Consider the following 17,223-nt stretch of genomic DNA (forward strand, 5'->3'; position numbering starts at 1 on the left):
GAATTGAAACTTTGATAGCATTCGCATGTGAACCTGGCACTTATATCGGCAAAAGCCTCCCATGTATAAAATTATTTGAAGTTTCACAATTCAAGTGGCAACGTTTTAAGCCTCGAAACGTAAATGTTTCAGGATCTTTTATGTTGAACACGTCATCTGTGTAATACACTGACCATTTTATAATCCTTGGATATGGTATTCCAAAGTTTGATACCTCGTATACGCTGTATACCTCGTCAGGCTCACATTCTTAGTACAGTTTTAATTTAGGTGAATGTAGGCCATTCATTTCTATGTGGGAGATTAAAAATACAGTTTCCTAGAGACCATCTGTTTACACCCAGAGATCCTTTGCAATAACCTGATTAGGAGCAATATTAATGACACCAGCAAGCACGTTCATCAAAACTGTCTCTGCGATTAAATAGGGAGAATAAGTTTGACGGGCTGTTGTCCATTCCAGTGTCCCTAATACTTTCAGATTTATTTGCTGATACCTTCTCAGTCAGTGCTGGTAAGTTTTCCGGAACCGTTCTCGGGCTTCAGTACCGCTCGTGCACCTTTTAATAGCAATTCTGTATTTCATTTCAGGTAAAAGCACGCTGGCGGTTACAAAATACAAATGACGTCTATTGACGAACACTGTCTGATCCCTTTGTATTTACTTGTTCAGGTCTGTACTCTTGCCGAAAACCAAAACTCCATATATTATCTCTGGATTAAACTGTCTCCTTTCAGTCTCCATTTGTTTTTACTACCATTTATATTCCGAACTAAAACAACCATTAAACCATATTAGTCTGCGAAAGTGCACAATGTTTCAAAGCTGCAGAGCGTCATCAGAAATTCGGTGCCAACTCGGTAATTACCTATGTCAGCTAATAATCAGATAAGGGCTATTTATTTAAACATAAGGACTTCCAGTTCTATAGCTGGGCACTATAAATAATCATATTGGAGGAGAAAATCTCAAATCAACGTATCGTGAGAAGAAAATTTTTTAAAATTGCAGCAGTTAACGGTAGGTACGTTCTCAGCTCTTACCTGTTAGCTCTGGATATGCCCAGTAACAAATGGACAGTATAAACACTTTTTTAAAAAAAAGGCTAAAAGTGCGTTCAGATTCGCAGTTTGAAAACTTTTCCGTGCTTCACCTGCTGAATTAGTTGCTGATGAAGGGGTTTATTCGCGATCGAGATTAGGGAAGTCTCCAGTGAATTATTACATCTGGAATCTTTGAAGTACTTAAATGTAGCTCTAGGTGTTGATCACTGGGATTCCAATCCCCCTTTTCACGGAGCCAGTTATATAGTCCTTGATATGATTTCCTTTCCTGTGTAAAGTAAATTACACCAAGTGTGGCCGTTACAATCTGCTGGCGAATTTATCCCGTAACCAGCTCGCATTGCCGCCTGAGTGCCATATTTTATTTAGTTTGGTCTGTGTGAAGATCAGCGGTGCTCGGAATCCTGCGGCAATCTTCTGACTTTAACCTTTAAGGGACGAGAGACAAAACTTTTTTCACTCCCCTGCCCCAATCCCAGGCTTTCGTCTCGGCTTTAAGAAAATTCGACTGCAATTTCGGATTAGACAAATGCTCTTATTACAAAGGTTAGTGCCACTTGATACCTTGATACTTAACGCAGGCTTGATCAGCTCATCTTAAACAGAGTCTTCACCGAATAAAACCAGCCAGTAAATTATTGAGATGGCTATGGGGCTATTCTCGACCACATTAGCATTATGTTTTATTAGTTTATGTAATGCAAAAATCTTGGATATTTACAAAATATAGGTCTTGAATTATTATTCAAAAGACAAGGCTGAGCAGTCGTTTTCCCGGTTTTTTTCCATTTTATGTTAATGTCACGAATTAGAAAAATGATTGGATAATTAGCACATCAGTTTCCTCCAATATCACAGCAAAATATAACCTTGTTATCAATAATGATAACAATAGACCACAATCGTTTATGAACAATAGCAACACAGCCCAAAATTGTGCAGTCTATATGCATGATAAATTAACAATAGCCATGTGATCTTATATTTTTCCAAAGATATTAGCATTTTTAAACGTTCAACGACGTTAATGTTAATCCCTAACAATTTCTAATTATTTCGAATGATTGATTGCATCATTCTTGCTCATGGTAACGAAATCTTATTATCATGGAAATTGTCCGATTCAATGTAAAATTATCTTCCTTGAAGTTTTCACATTTCAAATACAGCAGGGAAAAAAAAACAAGCCAAAAAAAAAACTTCTTGAAAAGTGCATTTATTTGTGAGTTGGGTCTGAATTGACCGCCATCCTTTTGTTATGAAAGATGCTCGTGTGGATGACTTTAGTGAGCTATAGGGAAAGTCTTGTAAACCTCCCTTTGATGAGATGTTCCATATAGTTTAAAAAAAAATGTAATTTCGTCTCTGGCGGCCGGTTTCTTTGAACATTAGCTCGCTTTCAGCTCCCGCTTCAATTAGAATGAGTTGATTTTGTGGGAAGGACAAAAGAATGAGCAAAGCCTTATTAAGGTCTTCAGAGGAATCCACCGAACCTTTCAAAAACAGTTAAGGAAACACTGTGCCCTCCATGATATTCTGTTACCGTATTTTATTTGTTCACTAAAGAAAAGTGACGCTTGAAAAGTGGTTTCTTTGATACCCAGCCACCGACGGTACTTGTCCAAATCATTTATTTTCCGCGATGGCGTATTTTTTTTATTTTGAGATTTCGATTAAAGGCAGTCCCATTAAACTTTACACTGACTATTCCGAAATGTAAATCTAAGTGGGGATTAGGCCGCCATTAATATTCATGAGAACGTGCAATTTCAAACAAAACCCCCCAAAAAAACTCAACACATATTTCTGTCCGTAATTATTTTGCTAGTTCGACTCGAACTTAGCGACAAGGGAATCAAAACATGTTTAATAACGGATGCTTTTAGGCATTGTGGAGTCGAGGCTTCAAAATAACAGATAATTTTATTTGTATTTGTGGATAACATTCGTTTAAACTTAAATCATGTTTATAATTCAGTCTTGAGAAATATTTAATGCACACAGGAGGAATTGCTATAATATAGATATCTCAACAGATATTTATGTATTGACTTTTTGCCATCTTACAGCATGCATTTCACAACGAAAATGACATTTTTGAAATTTAAACGATTTATTTAAACACAGTATTTTTCCGCTCAGTCCAAAATCTGTTTACAGTAATTCAAATTTCGCTGAATAAATAGAACTGCTGGTTGAATAGAAGGCAGATAGGAACTGACGAAGTATTCCCTCTATGTATTCTAAACTTTTCAGTTACATGTCACAGTAGTTGTTTCACTGCCAGGGTTTCGAGCGACAATAAAAGCCGCCGTATTTAACTACCGATCGGCAATATTCTTAATAATTCAGTCGGGAGCATGGAAATCGGTAGACTTTCCTGCTAGGAGGGGCTGTGCTGACCAATTTCAAGTAACCCTTTTACCAAGCTCTGGAAATAATGTATTATGCCTCCGGGAAAGTAGTACATTGGCGTCACCGGGCGACACGCTGGCCATTCATCGGCAGAGCAGCAAATGATTGGCCAGTTCCTTCGCTACGTCAGGTGGTTCCGCAAGGCTTGCGCTCACATAGAGAAGGCTGGGCCGGGGTGCGGTGATTAATCCCCATTTACAGCGCCAGCGAACAGCCAGGTGCAAATACTCAGCCTTCGTAACTTTCTTTCGCTCTTAACTGATTTCACCCGCGCCACGCTTGATTCTATCAAGCGAGTCCGTCCAAGTTTCTGACTTTCCTACTTACTTTAATTTTTGAGGGGTACTTCCTCTGGCCCATCCTCTCCAAACCTAACCTTGTGTCATGTTTTGTTGCAGACCAGCCAAGTGGCCCCGTCTTCATTTAGTGACTTTATCCGTGTCCCACCGTGCAAAGACAGGCCGCGCAGGTGAGTGAGAGACCAGCTGTCCTCGCTGAGAGCGATTTATAAGAACAAATAAGTTAAAACTGAGAGCAGAAGAGGTTTATCATGATTTGCCTGTTTTAAAACTAAAAGCACATTGTTCTACATTATTTCACAAACACAGTACTTTCCGTACAGTTCGGTTTTAACTACTGCTGAGTGAGGGCTTTGTAATATAGTACTTAATTCGATATACCTCAGTCGACTGTGTCCAAAGTATGTAAATCTTCTAACTTCAGTTTTGCTGTCACGTAAATTTTACAATTACAGTATGCGAGGGTCGCATAAAAGCCTTAAATCCACTTACTGGCTAATTGGAGAGGCGTGTTTTCGGTTTTTGTTAATTTATTTTGCTGATAAGGTTTCCCTTCAAATTGACTCCCCGGAGGTCTAATCTAAATTGTAATTGACTTAATTTGCACACAGCTATCGCCTTTTAAATGAGAACGCCGTTTTCTCTGGGTCCCGTGGAGGTGAAAATTTAGTTTAGGACCCTGTTTGCGAATAGCTATAATTTTAGCTGCCGGTTACTTTTCTCTGCAAGTACTCTGATTTTATCATTGCTGGTGTTTAAGTGTGTTCGATTAAAATACCTACACTGAATATTCAGATAGATCTAATTGTTTCTTTAATTAGAAATTCTTTGAGGTGGTGAAGGGGAAACGAGTTTTGTTTTAGACATTAATTTCTACTGTAGACGTTCAGCGTGCAAAGTTTTATTAAAAACATTTAGATTATTGCAAAATGGACAGTTTAATCGATTAAATTGAAATCAATAATTTCATTTCTGCTAGAAGTATTTTTGAATTTCTTCCCTGAGATTATTCTGCATTGTAATTGACTTTATATACAATGATTGCTTATAGATGAGCTGATAAGTGTATCCCGTTCTCTCGAGAAAAGTTCAAACTAGAATATATGTACAAAGCAAACTTCAAACAAACTTATTACAACTTTTCTAACAAATTTATCGTGCTTGCTTCTCTGAAGGCAGTTTGATTTCTCTCCCTCTGTAATTGTCAGTTCTGGAAACTTCAATTATGCCTTGATTAAGAAGGAAGTAATTTTAGGAAAAATTGAAGAATATCAGCTAGAGAAAGTACAGGACAAATCCACTGAACAAGTGTCTGTAATTAAGGAACGTGCGCCCACAGGATTATCTTATTAGTTCATCAGGACGCGTCCACAATAATGAATTCTTAATCACATGAACGATTCCTTTAATCGCCGGGCAGAACGATGAATGATTTTTGTGGAGAATGCTCAGGTCTAAGAAGTTGCGTTAATGGAGCATGTTGGCGGTGCACTATCAGACTTGCTACCTTACATAAACTGCAACTTTCCCTAAACTTGAAGGAGAAGTAATCTAATTGAACTGTATTTTTCAATATTTGAGGCGCAAGGAAGTTTGAGAAGTCAAGTAGGGTTTAGCGCCTTTCAGCAGATACGCTACGTTGAAATTGAAACATTCTAACAATTTCCCTAAACTGTTTCAATATATATTAGTGCAGGCGGAGTGTCGAGTAACTTAATGAATCTCGTTAACCGCAAATCCCATGTCGCCTCATGCGTTTTAAAAAAAACCCATGTTGCTGTCCCGCCATTTTGGATTAAATAATCTTTTGGGTAATTTTTTTCTCTTCCAAGTTAGTTGATATTTAATTTATAACTGTCCTGTCCGCAATAATCTGGGCTCGATCAATTTGTAGATTAGTTGCTTCCATGCCAAAGTGCTTTAAAATTAAGTACATCCACAAATAATTTCAAAAGTACTACCCGAGCGATCATGTTAATACGGATTAAGTTGTTTGATTTGAATCAGCAACGATAATTAATGGTTTCCAGAAAAGGCTTATTTTAAATTATCGAATTGTAATTTTATATCCTTGGAACCAATCATAATTTTAAAACAAATGCAACATGTGTTCACAATTCCAATTCCACCCCGAGACCCGAAGGATGCTGTTTAAAATTCAATTTTTCCTCCCCAGCGGACGTGAAAGCTGGTCAGGATCCGGTCTGGAAAACATTTCCACTGCAGCGAACTAGAATAAGTTTTGAAGATTTGGAGACCAAACGGCACAGTTTCTAGCATGATGTCATACCTCAAACAGCCTCCATATGGCATGAACGGGATCAGTTTAAGCGCACCGGGCATGGATTTGCTCCACACCTCCGTTGGATACCCAGGTAATGGCGGTGGGCCGTTCTAAACTATGAAAATGTCCATATTTAAAATTGTGTAAACGAAGCAGAACGTCTAATCGGATGTTGTAAATTGTGCTTTTTGTTGGGATTGAATCGTAACTTTAATATGCGGGCATTTAACGGGGACTGCATTGGGCACTCAATCCTTTTCGTTATAGCGAATGGCGTCTTGTTAGGGAAGCCAGTGCCATTTTTAATTGTTGGAGTTCATACTTGTCACTTATTCTATCTACTTGTAGCAACACCACGGAAGCAAAGACGGGAACGCACCACCTTTACTCGCTCGCAGTTAGACGTGTTGGAATCTCTCTTCGCTAAAACTCGATACCCTGACATTTTCATGAGAGAAGAAGTGGCATTAAAAATTAACCTACCTGAATCAAGAGTCCAGGTGAGGTCTGGGACACTTCGGGACTATATTTCTTGCAGCGCCAAAGTGAGGCAGCTGATACTTACTGAATGTCTAAGGTTGGTGAGTTTCCCAGTCAAATAGTTTAGTCAGGAAAATGCGTAATAGCAGAGATTTAATCAATAAACGTTCACAGTTGCTTTAAAACTATCTGACTGTTTTGCAGAGAGAGAGAAAGTTTCCAAAAACTGGTTTAAATGTAAATAAATGTCTGGCTCTTCCTCAAACTGAAGTCCTGAGCGGCCCCCTAGCGGAGCCGCCGCACGTTAAACCAACTCCAAAGAACAAACTTGTCGCTATTCCAGGGTTTCGGAGACGTCGTATTGGTTTTATTGGCCAATGTCTCTGGCATTTCATATAACACGTCAGTATTGGAAATCGAGATTTGAAGCTCGTGTTTCAAATTGTAATAATAGCAAGTACAGATTAATCTCCACTGGTGTAAGGTACCGTGTGAAGTGGGTTCCGTTTGAAACGGTTACTTGTTAAGCACTAAGTCTTTTGTGGTTGGAAAGTTTTAAAACTACTAAATCCAATCGCTGTCATGTAATGTGTTTGTACAACAAAGCAGCCTGCAAGTGTATTTGATAGTTGGATTATTTAAATCTCCCCCGACTATTAATTTAAACTTCCAGGTTTTCATGGCGGCATAATTTCCAAAGTCACTGCTCTTCTCCAAATGTCGCCGTTGCTTCTATAAGCGTCGTTAAATAGTTGTAAGGTCCGCAGTTGTAGATGGTTTGATTGCACAAAAACAAAGTCACTGCAAATGTGCGTTTGCACCGATAGAAGTTTTTAATCGGTATTAGCATCAATCTTAAAACAGGTTTAGGCAATCTTGAACTTTAACGGTAAAATTAATGTAGAATATCTCCACAATTACTGTACAATCACCAAACACTCCGGTTGAGTTGACCCATTCCTCTGGAAGATGTAGCTGTTTAGGGAAATGTGACACCAGGTATTTGTACCGAGATCACCCTGCGTGTCTATCACAACAGATAAAAAAGAGACCACGACATTTCTGTATAGTAATTGGACTGCATTCCCTTTCACATTTTTAAAGGAAATGAAGACCGATGTGTTGCATTTACTTTGAAATTAACAATCCTGGTTTTCACCAACCCACGGAAAGGATGGGGGGGGGCATTACTGTCCCGTTTTCCTTTTTTCCATTAAGAAACATGGGTCACTCTGAATAGTTAGTTCTGCATGATCCAATCCCAGTTAAAACCAAAGCCTCTGCTTGGGAGAGTGTCTGAGGCCGTTGACAGTGGAACTCGTAACGGGCGGTAAAATAGACGAAGCCTATTGTGGGAGGTAGGGGGAGGATGGACGGGAATTTCAGCCGAATTTCGATGTAGTGTCGGTAGGAATAACGTGTTTTCTGGCCGGTGTGACTGCAGGTGTGGTTTAAAAATCGCCGAGCCAAGTGCCGCCAGCAGCAGCAGAACGGGGGCAGCGCCAAAGCCCGGCCAGCCAAGAAGAAGTCGTCGCCGACTCGGGAGAGCAGCGGCTCGGAGAGTAGCGGCCAGTTCACCCCGCCCGCCGTGTCCAGCTCTTCCGGCAGCGGAACCAGCAACTCCAGCAGCGGGCCCACCTCGCTGCTCAACCCACCAGCCTCCATCTGGAGCCCGGCTTCCATCTCCCCCGGGGCGGCAGTGGGGGAGCCTCTGGCCGCCAGCGCTTCCTGCATGCAGCGCTGTTCCTCCTCTTCGACCTCCAGCGCCTACCCGGTGGCCTACGGTCAAAGCGGCGGCTATACCCAGGGCTACCCGCCTTCCTCCTCCTACTTCGGCGGCGTGGATTGCAGCTCGTACCTGGCGCCCATGCACTCGCATCACCCTCACCACCCCCACCACCAGCTGTCGGCCCACGGCACCGCCCTCAGCCCCATGAGCACCTCATCCATGTCTGGGCATCACATCGGTCAGAGCGCGGCTCACCACCACCACCACCACCACCATCACCACCCTCACCAGGGGTATGCGGGCGCTGGACTGGCCTTCAATTCGCCCGACTGCTTGGATTACAAAGACCAGACGCCGACCTGGAAACTCAACTTCAACACAACGGACTGTTTGGATTACAAAGACCAGACCGCCTCGTGGAAGTTCCAAGTGTTATGAAATAAGGATCGACTTTAATGCACCAGATCTGAGTGTGTTAACCTGCAAAACAAAAGATAACTTGTTGCTTTCTCCTGTTAAGGTGTGATGCAAGCAGGTGTCTGAAACTATTTTGCTAAGACTGATTTTAGTTCCATTCAGACCATCTTTTAATTGACAATCAACGTCGTGTCTATTTTTAATTGGATATTGAGTGCTGATGTATGTGTTGCGACTTATAAAGCATCAAGTAAAGAAAACAAACCCATTGTCATACTCCGGGGCACAAGCGTGCAACGTTACTGTACACTCCCAGCCTGCTGTCGATTTCACAATAAAGTGTATTCAACTCGATGTCCAGCGGCTTGCTGTACTTAAATCTAGCGATATTCGTTCTCTTAACGCTGATCTCATCGGTATGTCTTAAACCAGCTGTCCTGCGTGTGTTCAAATAAAACACTGGGCAGTTAGTGATCTTTTTGTTTTAGCTAATTGAATTCGTTAAAATTTAACATGACTCGAAATAAAACGAATTCTACCTGGGTTACATTGCGTTTTTGCCACGTATGATAAGAGTACAGTGAATATTGTCGTCATACCATCCGGAGGGGCTTGGATCTAATTCACATTTTGATAAACGGGAGGAAATTGTGTAGATAGTGTTGTAGTGGGAATACCAATTCGAATAGGGCATAGCACTTGCACATCTGTGTAAATTATGTTCGCGCTGAGTTTTTTTTGCTAAATGAGGTTATTTTGCGAATTGGATCTTTCCTATCGAATGCAGTGTTGAAAGTATTTAAGGCACCGCCGTTATATACATTATATATAATTAAATTCAATTGAGGAGAAACCCGTGTCTGCGTGCTTGCTGTTTTTATCTTCGATCGGTTGTTTCATGGGAGAATTCAAACTTGCATCGATGTAGTATAACAAACCCGCACTGTTTTTGACAAGCGCCTATTTTTTTTACTAGACTAGTTGTCCAGCTAATATTAAGTCGGCCAAATAAGGCGAAGCTTGTCCATCGCTTGAACGTTGTTTCAAGTCTGACTTTAAGTGAAACGCCGCACTCTTTCCTTAGGTCAATTTTTGAGACTCTATGATTTTCAGTGCTTCAGTACCCGATGTGGTTGTGACTGGATCCATCAAAAACATTGGGTTTCTGACCCTCCGATAACTGCTTAATGAAGGACCTATTGTCATGCGATCTGAATAAAACAATGAAAATTGATTCACCTCGTTAAAAGAACCTATGGGTAGACAATTAAGTCTTTAAATGCGTGTCTCTTCTCTCCTGCTGTACCGGGTTTGCAGCGCTTACAACGTGTAAGTCTTCGAACCAACTTTGTTTACCTCGAGACTGCGCTAAAAAATAAGCGGGAGACTTTTCCCGAGTTTAAAGCACCTTGTTCTTCAGAATTCAAGCGACGATTCGAGGTAACGCGGAGGACGGACGTTTTCGTACGGCCCAGATAGCTTTTTAGGTCGGGGAAAACGCCTAGAATTTAGTTATCGGATTTAAAGGTTTTCTTTCGCGGATAGTTGGTGAGTCACGTGGGGGGCTAGAGCCGTTCGTTTTAGTGGGGAAAACGCGAGGATTAAGTCGGATCGGTCAGCGATTTTAAATTTGCTCGTGTAGTCCTATTTAATTTGGGTCGTCAGTAAGTTTATATAGCGAGGCCATAAGTAAAATAGCCCCAAAAAATCTATACTTAATGCTCGAATGAAATATTTGCTTTTCTAACCTGTGTTCTCTAGATGTACGGTCACGTTGGCTTGGCTTTAAAGGTGTGTTACACGTGTACATATCAGTATTAAGAATCTGCTTTTCTGGTGCGGTTTGGATTAAAATAAGCTACAGCCAAATGAGTATAGATAAAATGGACAGGAATACAGTGTAGAATTTACACACAAAACATCTAACACCAATTTATTTGGGTGACATCCGTGTAATTTTGAAAATATATAAATCCTCTTAGGTAATTGGTATGTAGCATAGATCGCTTTTTATAGTAATTGAATCGATGATTTGAGGGCTAAATCTTGTCCACGATTTGATGAACCCTAATGTACTTAAGACATACAATGGCACACTGTTTAAAGCAGGATCTTAATACTTCATTTGATATTGCCTGCACACCCATATTATAGATTTCAAGAGTTAAGATTTTCAAGTTTCTTGTTTTTACCTCTGCCTTCTGGTATTTCAGTACATTCTCACAGTCAGAATCTCTACACTCGCACAGTTAGTACCTGTCAAAGAAACTTCCTAATCTGCCAAGTCAAGTAATCACAAAGAGGGGGTCCCATTGTATGCGCGAACTTTGAGTAAAGCAATTGTTTGTAGATTAAAAGTGACTAATGTTTGTAACCCTGATGTAAAATTTGTATGGTATAATCAAACTGTTGGAAATAATCAAATTTTTAGTATTACTAAATTTGAAATGCATTCAATAATATAAGCGATTTCTCTGCTTAAAACCCTTGCTACGTTTCATGCAATATTCGAATTTAATTGGGTAGGAGAGTGCTTTATTTCTCCAGCGTGTTAAGTAATGAACCTTTTGCCATCCTGCAGTAACTACACCGATCAGTTTCGGTTTCTATTTTGGGCTTAATTTAGATTTATGACAACAAAATAAAACCGGGTTACTTTATACAGGAGCTTCATTATATTCTTGCATTTGCCAAGAGTTTATTAAAGCGCTTAATTTTCAAGGTTTTTAAAAATGCGTCTTTAAGTTTTAACTGGCCTGAAAATGTTAAACGTCTTAACTTTAGTGCACGAGTCATTCGCAGTCAGAATAGGTGCCAGTTCTAACTAATAAATGAGTTCCATAATCCAGCTACAAAACTTGGATCAAACTATTCCAGTCGTTCTTGGGCTGCAGGAGTGAAGCTTGGAAATCTTGTGCATAGAATTGTGTGTTGAACAATAAGTAGTTTTGCAATTAACATTTGATTTCTTATGAAATGCAAAGTCATTCTTTTGAAATGTAACAGAATGAATTCCACTTAAAGTGTTCTGGTTCTCTGAGACTTGCTCACTGTCTGTTTTTTCTGCAGGCAAAACATTTATCTCAAATGCAATTTGGAAATTTTCTAAGCGACTAAATACCTAAGCCCATACTAAGTCTTTTGCGCTGGTGGATGCAGTCAGTTGCTAGTTTGTTTCCAATGATTTAAAACTACTTTGTATCTGATCACAAGAACTATCTAGGTTTGAAGTACTTTTGGTTGTGCAGATATGAAGATGTTGTTTCCAACTACACAGTTGGAATGAAGATGTTCTTTTCAATCAGGGAAGTAGAGGCTAGTGCTACAGTTGTAGATATGTGCAGTGCAATATAATGCAAGGCACAAGGACAGGTTTGAGTTCTGATTGAAGCAATCGAGGAACATCAGTGACAGCCAATCTAGCTATTTTTTAACCATATAATTTCTGCTTTGAGCTCACTTCTAGCTATAACAAGAAGTTAATGGGATAATTAAGTTCCTAGTGATCTGTTGTTAGTAGTGTCAATGGCTGACATGCATAATAGTTATTTGAATAATACGAAATAATGTCATAATTAAAAACAGTGTTTATCAAATGCATTTACTATTCATTCGACACTGGTGGCTGGAAGGGGAGGAAAAATGACAGATTTTGCTGCACGAGAAAGTGAATGGAGTTTTTATGTGTGGTTGTGGCATAAACGTGCTGCATTCTGGCGCCATTCTTTCCTCTTCAGGGCATTTCGTGTTGAAGCCAGTCCATGAGATATTTGCCCAAAGGAAAGCTCGGTTCTCCTACCACACCTCACTCCTGAAGCACAGCAAAGCAAAAAGGCAATTCTGGCTAACTCTGGATGTAGGATATACAACGTCCAATACCAGAAACCACTCCTGAGCCGAATTGTATCCCTGCTACAAGATCATGTTAGTATAATGTGATTTTATTTTAAATAAGATGCCCCCCCTCCTACACAATTTCATCTTTATCAGTTTGCCTAGATGTGGTGAATTACTGCTGTGGGGATATTTTTACCAGCATAGAAATGTAATAATGTATTTTATCAGTGAATCACCCTATTTAAAGTACAAATATTCTTCTATTCATTTAGGTGGCAGATGTTCACAATATCTTAATATAAGCCCCTTGTTGCCCATTACATGCTTCCAATAGGTGTTGCTACTGTAAGCAAACACCAAGTAAGTTGATCTCTTAGAAGAACATTCCTTTGTGTTCAGTTGAAGACCTTTTAAATTGTCAATGCATGGGTTCCTGCTGTTCTATGAACTTTAATTGGCTGCTAGCCACAATCTAAAGCAATTGAAATAAGAATTATCATTTAGTTGGAACCTGAATGTTGTGTTTTGCAGGCAACACACATATTTTGTGGTGAATTTGTATTGAAGTGAAATTTTCAGTGCAATGCAAAGAATCCGTTCTAATTTAGCAACACTGTAAATGTTCAGGTGGCAAAATAGTCACAGCATAAATAACTTATTTAGTTGCAGAAATCCAAAATCACTCCTAAAAACACGCCAAATGCTGGAGGAACTCAAGTAGATCAGGCAGCATCTGTGGAAAAGAATAAGGAGTCAATCCATAAAATGGATTCAGCAGTGGCTGGATGGGAGATGCCAGAGAGGTGGAAAACTGTTTGTCAGATTGGAGGCTGGTGGCTGGTGACTAGTGGTGTGCCTCAGGGATCTGTACTGGGTCCAATGTTGTTTGTAATATATATTAATGATCTGGATGATGGGGAGGTAAATTGGATTAGTAAGTATGCAGATGATACTAAGATAGGTGGAGTTGTGGATGATGAGGTAGGTTTTCAAAGCTTGCAGAGAGATTTAGACCAGTTAGAAGAGTGGGCTGAAAGATGGCAGATGGAGTTTAATGCTGATAAATGTGAGGTGCTACATTTTGGTAGGACTAATCAAAATAGGACATACATGGTAAATGGTAGGGCTCTGAAGAATGCAGTAGAACAGAGGGATCTAGGAATAATGGTGCATAGTTCCCTGAAGGTGGAATCTCATGTGGATAGGGTGGTGAAGAAAGCTTTTGGTATGCTGGCCTTTATAAATCAGAGCATTGAATATAGGAGTTGGGATGTATTGTTGAAATTTTACAAGGCATTGGCAAGGCCAAATTTGGAGTATTGTGTACAGTTTTGGTCACTGAATTATAGGAAAGATGTCAACAAAATAGAGAGAGTACAGAGAAGATTTACTAGAATGTTACCTGGGTTTCATCACCTGAGTTACAGAGAAAGGTTGAACAACTTGGGTCTTTATTCTTTGGAAAGTAGAAGGTTGAGGGGGGACTTGATAGAGGCATTTAAAATTATGAGGGGGATAAATGGAGTTGACGTGGATAGACTTTTTCCATTGAGAGTGGGGGAGATTCAAACGAGGACATGAGTTGAGAGTTAAAGGGCAAATGTTTAGGGGTAACATGAGGGGGAACTTCTTTACTCAGAGAGTGGTGGCTGTGTGGAATGAGCTTCCAGCAGAAGTGGTTGAGGCAGGTTCGATGTTGTCATTTAAAGTTAAATTGGATAGCTATATGGACAGGAAAGGAATGGAGGGTTGTGGGCTGAGTGCAGGTCGGTGGGACTAGGTGAGAGTAAGAGTTCGGCACGGACTAGAAGGGCTGAGGTGGCCTGTTTCCGTGCTGCAATTGTTATGGTTATATGGTTGGGCCCAAAAAGTTGTTTATTCCTTTCCATGGGTGCTGCCTGACCTGTTCAGTCCCTCCAGCACTGGGTGTGGGTGTTGCTCTGAATTTTCCAGCATCTGCAGAATTTCTTCTGTTTTTCACTCGTTAAAAACACATTTTTGTCCTATAGTTCTCACATGCTCCATGCTCCAAGTCTTGTCTTTTTCTATATTAAATTATATTTTCTTATTAATCTACCTTACTTTAATGGCCACAGTTGTGTAGCATCACTCTGAAGAATGTGGCTGTTAATGATTTTTAATTAACTTTTGAATTGAACTTCTGTTCAAATGAGAAGAAATATTAAATAGAATCAATTAGCAAGTGTGTTTTAAAAAAAATCAAACATTAAAAATGATTGGCAAATTGAATATTGTTTTACATTTTAAATTGCTTAGTGGTTACCCCTCCCCCACAGTTTCTATTCCTGCCGATCAGATGAAAAGACGTATATGAGGACCTTGTGTTTTTATTCTCATTTATACTATTGTTTACTCTTCCTGTTGCTTCATTGATGTGAATAATGCTGGTGTCCACTCTTTCTGTAATATCCTCAGTTCAGGGGTATTCATGTGACAAGCATGTTAGTACACCTGTGGTTGCACTAAGTCCAGCCCAAGTTTTGGATGGATTTCCCTCCCTGAAGGACATCACTTTTCTTTACAACTATCCAGTAGTTTTGTTGACATAAGAGACTCTTTAGATGCTGGAAATCCAGAGCAGCACCACCACACAAAATGCTGAGGAATTCAGCAGGTCAGGCAGCATCTATAGAAGTGGATAAACGGTCAACGTTTTGGGCCAAGAAGGAAGAGAGAAGGCAGAACAGAGAATGGGGAAGGAGTACAAGCTAGAAGGTGGACAGTGAAACCAGGTGAGTGGGGGAAGTAAATGAAAATGGTGAAGGGCTGGCGAAGAAAGAATCTGATAGGAGAGGCACCAGTGGGAGGTGATAGGCAGGTGAGGAGAAGGCATGAATAGAGGGAAGCCAGTGTGGGGAATTGAAAAAGGGGGAGGGGAAAATTACCAGAAGTCTGAGAAATTGATAGAGAAATTGCAACCCAACATAGATTGGGGACTGCTTGGTCAAGCACCTTCTCTCCATCCACAAAAGCAGGATTTCCCATGGCCGACCATTTTAATTCCAATTCCCATTCCAACATGTCAGTCCATGGCCTCCTCTACAGCCACAATGAGGCCCTCTCAGGGTGGAGGAGCAACACTTCATATTCCATATGAGTAGCCTCCAACCTGACAGCATGAACGTTGATTTCTCTAACTTTCGGTAACTTCCACCACCCACTCTTCACTCTTCTGTTTCCCACTCTGGCTCCTCTTCTCAGCTACCTATCTCTTCCCCAGGGTCCCCCTTCCTTCCCCTTTTCCCCAGTGCCCCCTTTCCTTTCCCTTTCCCCCCACTGTCCCCCTTCCTTCCCTTTTCTCCCACTGTCCCCCTTCCTTCCCTTTTCTCCCACTGTCCCCCTTCCTTCCCTTTTCTCCCACTGTCCCCCTTCCTTCCCTTTTCTCCCACTGTCCCTCTTCCTTCCCTTTTCCCATGGTCCAGTCTCCTGTCGTATTCTTCTGTCCAGCCCTTTACCTTTTCCACCTATCACCTCCCTGCTTACTTCAACCACCCTCTCCCCACACATCTGGCTTCACCTATCAGCACCAAGTTTATACTATTTCTCCCACCCCGCCCCCCAAACCTCTACTAGCTTCTTCCCTGTTGCTTTCCAGTCCTGAAGAAGGGTCTTGGCCCAAACCATCAATTTATTCATTTCCATAGATGCTGACGGACCTGAGTTCCTCCAGCATCTTGTATGTGTTACTCAGTAGTTTTAATTATTACACTTCCTGAAACTATTTCAATTCCATAGTCTTTAAATTGCCCAGCTGCCTGATGTATTTAAGATAAGTCTCTAGAAGTCTGGCTACCAGTTCCACCGTCACTGGTATGAAACAAAAACATGTTGGTCAGGCAGTATCTCTTTTCTGGTACTGGAAGAGAGTTAAAATGCTTTGTCTCTATAACGCCATCAGTTCAAGTTAAAGTAGCTTACTTTGAAGCATTTACTACTCAGAATTAACCTCCAGATTTTCAGTGAATTAATCGGTAGTGAACATTTACCTGGATACAACCACCGTTGGGCAGGAATTTTCAAGTATGGTTAAATGTCAAACATGCTAATGTGCTCATTGAGTTACACCCTCAGACCATGCCCTGCTTTAAAACCTGCACAGAGGAGAGACTTCTGTCAAAATTAGTACTTATGGCTGAAAGGAAATTGCAGACACATTAATCATTTTGATAGGACTTGAAAAGCTCTTAAAATCTGAATTGCTATGTTTGGCCTCTTGCAGATCCACCTCCCTGGCTTGGAGTGAATGATACAATTATTTAATTAAATTAAACATCCTCATGCCCTGGTGTCATTTCAGACCAATCCACAAACCTGCCAGTTTGTGAAAGGTTTTATTTAAATTCTTGACTGAAAACTCAATCATTCAATAACTGCAAAAGGGAAACCGAATCAGCGTCACATAGGAGGTGCGGTTTCTTCACATTTTGGTATCATTGGTCCTCGCTTGTTTGTAGCCCTTAAGTTCTAACAGGTTAAGCATGGAAAGGAGATTGTTGAGGCTAGAAGTAGAAATATGTGATCTTTGCAGTAACTATTTAGGGATAGGCCCTTTCAGACCTGATCTATTTAAACCGAGCCTAATCACAAGACAATTTACAATGACCAATAACCTACTAACCGGTACATCTGGGACTGTGGGAGGAGGCCGGAGGAAATCAATGGGGTGAATGCACGAA

The 17,223-nt window shown here is 40.5% G+C and overlaps 1 protein-coding gene across 1 annotated transcript; it reads left to right on the top strand.

Moving 5' to 3' along the window:
- The first annotated feature begins 591 nt into the window (after positions 1 to 591).
- Positions 592 to 8,710, top strand: otx1 (orthodenticle homeobox 1). The gene is made up of 5 exons (XM_072267074.1): positions 592 to 673; positions 3,879 to 3,949; positions 5,956 to 6,154; positions 6,412 to 6,563; positions 7,988 to 8,710. Exons 3-5 carry the CDS (start codon positions 6,058 to 6,060, stop codon positions 8,708 to 8,710), a joined length of 972 nt encoding a protein of 323 aa, XP_072123175.1. The 5' UTR covers positions 592 to 673; positions 3,879 to 3,949; positions 5,956 to 6,057.
- The last annotated feature ends 8,513 nt before the right edge of the window (positions 8,711 to 17,223 follow it).

This window comes from Mobula birostris, chromosome 8 (genome assembly GCF_030028105.1).
Source record: "Mobula birostris isolate sMobBir1 chromosome 8, sMobBir1.hap1, whole genome shotgun sequence".
NCBI classification, from domain to species: Eukaryota; Metazoa; Chordata; class Chondrichthyes; order Myliobatiformes; family Myliobatidae; genus Mobula; species Mobula birostris.

Coding starts and splice junctions, on each gene's coding strand:
- otx1 (XM_072267074.1), top strand. CDS start 6,058: ATGATGTCATACCTCAAACAGCCTCCATATGGCATGAACGGGATCAGT. Junction 6,155..6,411: donor CACCTCCGTTGGATACCCAG/GTAATGGCGGTG, acceptor ATCTACTTGTAG/CAACACCACGGAAGCAAAGA. Junction 6,564..7,987: donor TACCTGAATCAAGAGTCCAG/GTGAGGTCTGGG, acceptor GTGTGACTGCAG/GTGTGGTTTAAAAATCGCCG.